The sequence below is a fragment of the Telopea speciosissima genome, unplaced genomic scaffold (genome assembly GCF_018873765.1).
Source record: "Telopea speciosissima isolate NSW1024214 ecotype Mountain lineage unplaced genomic scaffold, Tspe_v1 Tspe_v1.0126, whole genome shotgun sequence".
Taxonomy (NCBI): domain Eukaryota; kingdom Viridiplantae; phylum Streptophyta; class Magnoliopsida; order Proteales; family Proteaceae; genus Telopea; species Telopea speciosissima.
This window is the reverse complement of record NW_025317462.1, coordinates 65,616-75,000: the sequence shown is the minus strand read 5'-3', so window position 1 is coordinate 75,000 and position 9,385 is coordinate 65,616. Positions and strand designations below refer to the sequence as shown.

Genomic DNA, 9,385 nt, shown 5'->3' with positions numbered 1-9,385 from the left:
CTAAGGTAAGGGTGGTCTACGATCAGCGGCTGCTCCACTCCGCTGCGGTCTCATGAACTGAACTTCGTTGCCTCCCCGCGCGCGAAGCGAATGGGCGCTGTGCCGTGGGTCAGTTTCGGGGCGGGGGGCGGAGAGAGACCAGAAGAACGATTCATTTGGATCGACGAGCCATTTCGTGAATCAATGGAATGTCTGTCTATCCATGAACATCTATTGACGATGTATATCTAGGGGATCTCTCTATACATATAAAAGTCATTTATGGCATGATATGATCGCCTAGCCGTAGCCGCATATCAGCTGCGCTCAATATGCGGGATTTCTGTTGGATCAGATCTTTCGCTTTGACGGAAGCTTTTGGACCTAGCGAAAAGGACTCTAAGCCTTCGCGCAAGCAAGCGTGAGAGAAGCAAGCAAAGTAGAAGCTTTGCCAGAAGCAAGACGAGGAAGCGGAGCTGTCGTAGAAGCGGTAGCTTCCCCCGACCGACTACAATACAACAGTCGCGACCTACTTTGATTAAAAAAAAAAAAAGAAAGGCCTTTCTTTTTTGCCCTATCTATAAGGGTACGCTCTGCTCGCCCTACTTTGATTCAAAAGAAAGGCGAACGGTTTGGTTTGGCAACAAGCAAACGGCTTTCTATCATAGTTGCAAGGGGGGCTGTTCGCCTTAACTACTTAAGTACCAAAGGCTGCTTTCGGTTGGTTTCATAAGGGGGCTGTTCACTACAAGCTATCAGCGCTGTCTTAGATTGAACGGCAATAAGATAAGTCGACGTTCAATCTCTAAGGCGGGTTTCCGCTGAGAACGGAATAGTGTTCGTGTCCAAAGGTGAACAAAGCCCTAGCTTCTAGAGTTCGCTGCTTTTCCCAGGCCGGAGAAGGGCTTATACTGCTCGCCTTTGTTTGATATGTTCATTCAGTACCAATACAAACTTTTTCTACACAAAAGTGGAAGGGCCACTATAGAAGCTAGAAGTAGCCTATACTATAGTAGAGTAGTCGGCCTAACCAAAGCGTCACGACATAATCCAATTACCCTTTTTTTTTAATCTTAAGTAGGGGGCTTAGCCCGCCCGCCTACCAATCAAAGAGGCTGAGAGTAAGCGTAAGCTCACCCGTAAGCTCGAAGAGCTTTCTCCGCCAGAGAGAGTGGAGAAGGGGAGAAGCGACTCGTCGTGGAAGCGGTAGCTCCCGGGACGGCCTAAAAGATCGACTTGGCGCAGGAGGGTGGTCGTAGATCAGCTGGAAGGAGGCAAGCAAATGAAGGGAGGCATTACGGGCCGACTACAAGAAGCAAAGCCCCAACTAGCTTGAATGGGACTCGACAAGTCGCTTATAGAAGGCCGACGACTACTTTAGTTCAGTAAGGGGGGAGGGAAGCGAAGCAACGCGAGCTTTAGTTGGCCGACCACTACATAAGCCGCCGCGGTAATCGGTTTGGAAAGCTTCGAGCTTCCCTTCATTCGCTTCGCGGGAGCCGCACAGCACATAGCTGGAAGTCAGAGGGCCCGTACTACCTGCCTAACCCTTCGCTCCGAGGGACCGTAGATCGGAAAGCGCCTTCTAAACCACTCGGCAGAAGGGAAGGGGCCTATGTATTTGCATGACCCCTGCAGATTTGACCCTACCTACACCCGGAGCCAATCCCCTAGCGGTCCTGCCACCACGCCGCAGAACGGGAGCTCGTGTGGAACCTTTTCTTTCTGGCGTAACAGCGGTGGAACGTAACATAATATTACGGCCGCGTAACATAGGGGCCTACGGTACGGGGAACTCGGCCAAAATATGACACCCGAAGGGCCCGGCACGCACAATCCTATCCTATCCGAGTCCGAGTTTACCCCTTGCACTTCGGACAGCCGTCCGTAGCATCATAAGGAGCACCTCCCTTTCGAGGTACCAAAATGGTACGGTACATAGGAGGTTTCTCAACGTGGTGTATAGCACGAAAAACCTTTCGATACAAGATAGGGCCGTTCACATGAAAGAAGAGAAGAAAGGATTGATTCTCTTCTTTCTCTTTCTCGAGGGGGGAAAGAGAAAGAGGGTCTTATGGAGGGAGGGGGGAACATTCGGGCGCATTTATCAAAATCCTCCACTGCATCCAGGATCACAAGTGGAACGCGTTGCAGGGGTGGGGAGGCAGCGAGCTCCGCTTGAAAAGCGAAGCGAGCCTATCAGAGAAAGCCGTTGCGCGCGTGACGCGCGCATCCGTTTTTCAGCTGGCTTCAAAGTGCTAGTTGTAGCGCGCTAGCGCGCGTACTCTTCTGTGGCGCTGTTAAGCCCATGAGCCTTGTCTTCCCTCCAACGACTAGCTTCCGTTTCTTGTTCCGGTCCGAGAACGAGGACGCTGCCCTGCCACTCGACTGAAAGGAGAGGACTTCCGCCTGTGGTGTGGTCCAACCCATGGGAATTTCATTACCTCATCTCCCCCCCATTGCTCAGTGCTCCCTGCTGCTTCGCTGGGCTTTACCCGTCCCCGGCGTGGACGCGGGCTTCTATAAGAGAATGAGAAGCTCTCAACACAAGAAAACGCGAACCGCGCGGAGCCCACCCGAGTTCGTTTTCTGCCGCCACTGGCCGGCCGCTGGGGAAACACAGCCCGGCCCCCTCTCGGGAAACGGGGGTGGGGGTCCAACAAGCACTTGCTGCAGAGGGGGCCCACAAGCACCCGGCCCGCCCCTTCTTCTTCAGTAAAGCCGACCTCTTTTTCGCCAGTGCTGACGCAGTGCGCACGTAGATAAGGAAAGCAAAATCCCAGTGGGGGGGGGGGGGGGGGAATGGGGCCGGTGCCTTTCTTTTACGGCCTAAACTCCTATTTGTCAGCCGTGGGGAACTACTGCTCGGTCGGGGGGAGGGCTTGGGCCTACCTATCCCGATAGGACCCCATAAAGGAACGGGAGCTATTGAGAGGTTCCATATTGCCGAGCCGAAGGGCAGCACTTCTGTACGTGATCGTAGTATGTCACGTCGTCTCGTCCCCGCTGCATCGAAGAGTACCTAAAAACTATGTTCCGGTTCACTGATAAGGAAGATAGAGTTGGGGTGGGGGTCTACGATGTGATACTAAAGTATGACCCGGGGAGATACATGCTAACTATGGGTAGGAAGCAGGAACCATTATGTCAAAAATGTCGGGGGGTTACAGATCTCCAGAACTACCATCGATCCGACAGAGCGGAACGACCAGAAAAAGAAGTGAAGTTAGAAAGCCGTATGATAGGTGGTAACTATCTTGTACGGTTCGGGGGGTAATCGGCGTACTCCGATCAGTGGGGGGAATCTTTGGCTCTATCGAACATACAGGGAATTGGAGGTAGCATTCCACCGATGTCAAGTCATGGACCGGTTCCTCCAGCCCTTTTTCTATGTGTTGGTGTTCTATATGACCGACATAAGACTCGACTTGCTAGATATTACGGAGGTTCAGTGAGCACCATGCCGAATCTCTCTACCATTTCCTTCTCTTCCACTTTGGCCAATATGAGTTCACCAGGTACTAGCAGCTTTATCGGGGAATTTCCCATCTCAGTAGGAGCTTTCCAAAGAAATAGCTTAGTAGCCACATTAGCAGCGCTTGGGATGATTTTAGGCGCGGCGTATTCCCTTTGGCTATATAATCGTGCGGTTTCTGGAAATTTAAAACCCGATTTCCTCCATAAATTCTCCGATCCAAATGGCAGAGAAGTTTCAATATTTATACCTTTTCTTGTTGGAGGGGCGACCGTCCGTTGAACTACCAAAGAGAAAAGGGTAAACCAATGTGATCATGACATTGTAGGTGCTTGCGATGGGACGGATGCGACTTCCCTCATAAGTAATGGGTGGCATAGCCCGTTGCAGAAGTCCCCCCTTTTTTTGATCCATTTCTTTAGTCTTTAGGGAGCAAAGAAAACGCCTAACCAGGCCCTACTACAACACAAGCAACGGCCCTACTACAACACAAGCAACGGATGAGCCCAATTATGAGTCAGGCGCGCGCCAGAACCAAGCTGAAAAACTACAGCGCGCGCGTTAGCGCAACGGTGCTCTACGATCCGCTTTACTCCGCCCAAGTGCTTGCTGGATTCGCGCCCTAGCTGATCTACGACCACCGTTGCGCGTTAGTGATCGTAGACCAACCTTTTCTTGCTGCTGATCGTAGAGCACCGTTGTGCGTTAGCATGCTTTGACGCCGGAGCGCGCTTATAGGTTGCGCGCGCCTGACTCATAATTGGGCTCATGGAGTTGATTCTTTATATAAAGGTAAGGCGTTTTCTTCGCTCCGTAGTTTGCATCGTTTGCTTGAGCGCCCCCGGCTTTTTGGCTGAGCCGAGCAAGCAACGGTGGTCGTAGATCAGCTTTACTCCGCCCAAGTGCGCTAACGCGCGCGCTGTAGTTTTTCAGCTGGGTGGGACCGAGAGAAAGAAAGGACGGGGGGCGACCATGCATGGCACTTCTCGACCGTGTCTCCGAGGGACAGTTGAACGAGCGACTCATGAATGCTGCCGGGTCGGACGAGCCAATAACTCGAACGCGTTCGGTCTGTTTTTTGAGCAAGAATCACAGCGTTACCTTACCTTCACCATGATACGGACTCCAAGTTCTTATGGCAGAGCACGAGGAGATTTATCATCAATATGATGATGGGAATGGAAACCAGAAGCACGACCGGGGTCTTCGTGGTCCGATATAATACTTACATCAGTAACAGTAACGTAAGCATGAGACTTTTTGGTAGTACCGGTGAACCAGATGGCCGCGGCGATGGAATCTGGGACGGAGGACTCGTAGTATCTCTCTAGATCTGGCAAAAGCGAAAGACCCCCTAACGTAATTCGAATGGGGGCTGACCGCTGAGCCCACTCTGGCCTCGCAGGGCGGGCCCCTGTGGTTGCGAGCTGGAGCTGCCATAGCTTATGGCTAGAGCAATGGGAGGGGGCCCCAGCAGAGAGAACAGTAAGGATAACGAGCGCTCCGCCCGCCAAGCGGGCGGCAGGAGCAGCGGGCAAGTGCTTGGTAGGCCAACAGCCCAGTGAACCGGGCGGGGCACTCGACGAAAGGGGGGCACACTGAGCAAGTACGAGAAATTGGCCCCGCTCCGCTTTCAACAAAGCAAGGACCACTACGGGAGGTCAAACCAAGGACCTATGGAAGTCGGGGCTCGTCCCCGGTCAATATTGGATCAAACAATAGGGGGCCGTAGCACTGACCTCTTTTTTTATTGATTCAATACAATAGGGGAAAAGATCGTACTGTTCCCTACCGAGACAACAAACACTCTCAACGGATCCTCCGCGCGCTGGGCATACCTCTTCCGTGCGTCTTTCTCGTGGCGGGAACAGAACAACAGGGAAAGACCCGGCCGACCTGCCCAGGGCTCGAGGGCGAGCCATACGAGAGTGAGTCGAAAGGCTTCCGTTCCCGTTCTTGGTTTGGGGGCTTTCGGGCCCCTCTCGATCTTATTCGTATAAGGGAAGGGGGAAGGAGTCTAAATCAATGGACATTAATGAACCATCATTGATGGACGTTGCACATGACACGATCAATTCGACTCAAGGTCCGGCGCTAATAGAAGTTGCTTACTCTCCTAGTAGCGAAGGAAAAGGGCAGGGCTTTTTTCGTAGTAATAGTGGGCGGGTCTCATGAGATCTATGCCGGCCGTCGGAATCAAACGAAGGTCGAAGGACCATTCGATTCATTAAGGGGCATAGATGACGGCCTATTTGTTCGGTCAATCACCAAAGGCGGGGGGGAACCACTATGGTCCTACCGGACCCCTCGATTCTTTTGCATAGTCCGGGGGCCGGCCGCAGCAGAGCAGCGGGGCATAGCGGCGCCCTCGCCTGGCGCCATTCCCGGACCTAGCAGCAGACGGCGGGCCGGGCCTGAATTCAGACCGGACCAGACTCTTCTTTGTTTGAGCTGCTCCCACGCACGCAGACCGGAAGATCTCAGTTGTCCTGGACTGGACAAGTACGTAGATATCTTCGTGGGACCGGGGAGGGAGTCTCAATCGATCTTTTCTAGGATTCCTTATCACGCCACGCACGGAGATCTTTCCATTGATAGATAAGAGGGCTCCCCCCTTGAACAGACTCAACAAGACCGCTAAACGCCCCTGCCTCTACGGAAGAGGTGTACTTTGTACCGCCCGGAGGTCATATAGATCGGAACCCGGAGCGATAAGAACGAAAGCCCTACCCACAGCTACAACTACTGGCGCTTCAAAAGGCTTAGATTCTAAGGGCGCTACTGAAAGACTATGGGTGTAAGCCCCGAAAGCCTTTGGTACTTCGGTAGGGCGAGCAGCCCTTAAACCAAAAAAAGGCGACTTCCCCTATTTCTGCATTTCATTCTCTATTTTTCCCGCCTCAAACAAAATGAGAATAAAGGGGAGGCCTATGGATTCGAAGTCACTACGAAAGGGTCGGTCAATAGCATAGCTCTTTCTTTCCCGGGTCTCCTTTCGAAGGCCTTTCTTCGAAAGCCTAATCCGGTAGGGCCGGACGGCTTTGTTTGCCCCAGCTTGGCGAATCGCATCCCCGCGCAACGACATTGTTTGTGCTGTGCGCCCCTTACCGTTCTCGCTCAGTGTTTGCAACGGCTGGGAAGCCAGTCGTAGAAGCGAAGCCTATCGCCACGCCGACCATCAAATACGAGATTGGGCCCCTTCTCAAAGATTGGATGGAATGGCCCAGCCCAATAATGGAAGGTTATAGTACGCGATGCGTTCCATTTGTACGAATCGCGAACATACCACGCACGACCGGACGTAGAGCCACTAAGAGCTGGCAGACCGGGCCGACCGCAGGGAGAGAGTAGATCACTAACGCGCAACGGTGGTCGTAGATCAGGTTGCTTGTTTGGTCTACGATCAGCCTAGTGCACCAACCACGTGGTACGACGGGCACTCAAAGACCTGGCGAATGATGGCCCACCCCACCCAAGAGCGCTTATGTCATATGGGAACTCATGGCTGGAAACAATCCTTATGGTTTTGATATCCGGTAGGAATAATAAGAATCCAAGTCCAGGTTGGTTGGTGAGCCTAGTGATAGGAGACTACCTAGCTTGGTTCGGAGAGCACTTGTTGGGTTAAAGATTTGTTTGTTGCTAAATGTTACGGCCTAAATGCTGAACTATTGACCCTACTTGTTCGGATGGGTGTTCACCCCAAAGTGTTCCCGGACCGCATGCATACATCCGTAAGTAACTTAGTGCAACATGGCAAATTTCATTGAGAGGAATCAGCAAAGAAAAGAAAAACGGGTCAACATCAACATGTGTATTTGAGAGATTGTCCTCGGGCTGAGGAGTGTCCACATAAGTTCGTTGAGGTGTCTACACAGGCCTGCGGTCCTCTTTTATATTCTGTCGAGAGTTCGGATTGCTCCACCTAAGTAGAACGAAAAGGAGGAAGGTCCGGACCTCCGTTAAGGCGCTAAACATGTGGTCGTAGATCACAAAGAAAAGGCCTTACCAAGCGAAGAAAACTACAGGGTGGTCTACCTACGATCAGCTAGCTCATCCGTTGCTTGGTTGCATGGGCGCTAACGCCCTATATAACGGGGCTAAGGCTTTTCTTGCTGGGGCTCATCCGTTGCTTGTTCGCTATGGAGTTGCTTGGTTCTTTCGGTACATGAACAAATGCTTTGCAACCAAACACTCTCAAGTGTTCGTATGAGACATCTTTCCCGGTCCACACTCTTTCTGGATAATCTCCCTTCAAAGGAACTGAAGGAGATAAATTGATAAAATAACATGCGGTGCGCATAGCCTCACCCCAAAAGGATCTAGGCAATTTAGCAAGTGAGAGCATACATCTAATTCTGTCCACAATAGTGCGATTCATCCTTTCTGCTACACCATTGTGCTGAGGTGTATTGGGAACAGTCTTCTCATGTCTGATGCAATAACTATCAATTTTTTTTTTAAACTGCTTCGAAGTATATTCCCCACCAACGCTTACTCTATAGGGGCGAATACACTTTAAAGGTTTTCCTCTTTCCCTTTCAACTTTAGCATGAAAATGTTGAAAAATCTCAAAGACATCGTCTTTGGGCATATGCCCACACTTTTTGATGCAGGAGCATCGGTTGTTAGGGATATTTTAGTTTGAATAGGGGTATATTTGTCTTTTATTGAATGAAGGGCCTAGATCTCGTAGCAAAACATGCAACGAGTCAAGACGCATCAAGAACCACTTAGATCTGAACTAAGCAATGATGTTGAATCAGAAGGAGGATCTTATGCGGAATCAGAGAACTTGCGATGGGATGAGCGCATTATTCGAGCCTTAGATGCGCGTAACGAAGGAGGCATTAGGGTTGATGTTCCTGAGTTTCATGGGAGACTCAACCCCGAAGAATTTCTGGACTGGCTTAATAGCTTAGAAAAGCTTTTTGACTGGAAAGACATGCCAGATCAGAAAAGGGTAAAGTTTGCTGCTACTCGTCTAAAGGGACATGCCGCGATCTGGTGGGACCAGATTCAAGCAGATAGGCGGTTGAAAGGTAAGGAACCTATTGGAACGTGGGAGAAAATGAAGTCCAGATTACGTGGAAAATTCGTTCCGCCGCCCAGACGTTCTTCCAGAAACTCCAAAACTTACGCCAACGGGAAAGAAGCGTACAAGAATATACTGAGGAGTTTCATCAATTATCCATTCGAAACGCCTTAAATGAGCCCCTTATTAGAGTAAAGGTGCTCAAAAGGTGGCTCGGTATGTGAACGGATTGCGACCCCCAATCCAAGATGAGTTATCGTTACACCGGATGCCGGATGTTGATTATGCTTACCAACTAGCATTAAAGGCTGAAGACAAGCTACGTCGCCATAACACCAGAAGGACTATTTCAGAAAAGGGACAAACGTCGACAGGCATTGATAAATCGAGAGATCTCTAATCGCACTACCAATCAGTTGCAACAAACTACAGGTAGTCAAGATCGTGGAAAAGGAGCTAAAGGAAATCCTACTGGTTGTTTTAGTTGTGGAAACCAAGGGCATCGAGCTTACGAATGTCCTAAACGTCGACCAGAAGCTCAAGTCCACCTAGCTGAAGCAGGTGAAGAAGGGAATGGTGTGGAAGAAGAAGATCCCAAAACCGTGGAAAGTGAAGATATTGAAGAAGAGATAGAAGCAGATGAAGGCTCCGGAGGAGATTGTTAGAAGGACGTTGATTACTCCTCGCTTGTCCAATGAAGATAATAGGTTGAGAACACCCGCCAGTTTTGTCCTGATCTTAGAGATGATAGGTTTACAAAATTCTTTCTTAAGTCTTCCAGAGAATAATGGAAGACCGAGGTAGCGAATAGGCAAGGATCCCTGAGTCATATCCAGCAAGGAGCAGATTTCCTGACAGTTCGAGGTAGAAGCTGAAAAGAAGACTTGACTTTTTGA

At 50.6% G+C, this 9,385-nt stretch overlaps 1 protein-coding gene across 1 annotated transcript in view; it reads left to right on the top strand.

The window, feature by feature from the left end:
• Positions 1–7,230, top strand: part of LOC122647730 (NADH-ubiquinone oxidoreductase chain 4) — a 10,985-nt gene extending 3,755 nt beyond the window's left edge. Inside the window, exons 3-4 of the mRNA XM_043841065.1 lie at positions 3,297–3,719; positions 7,136–7,230. Of these exons, the coding sequence (XP_043697000.1) occupies positions 3,297–3,719; positions 7,136–7,224 (512 nt within the window). The 3' untranslated portion in view covers positions 7,225–7,230. The remainder of the gene's footprint in view (positions 1–3,296; positions 3,720–7,135) is intronic.
• The last annotated feature ends 2,155 nt before the right edge of the window (positions 7,231–9,385 follow it).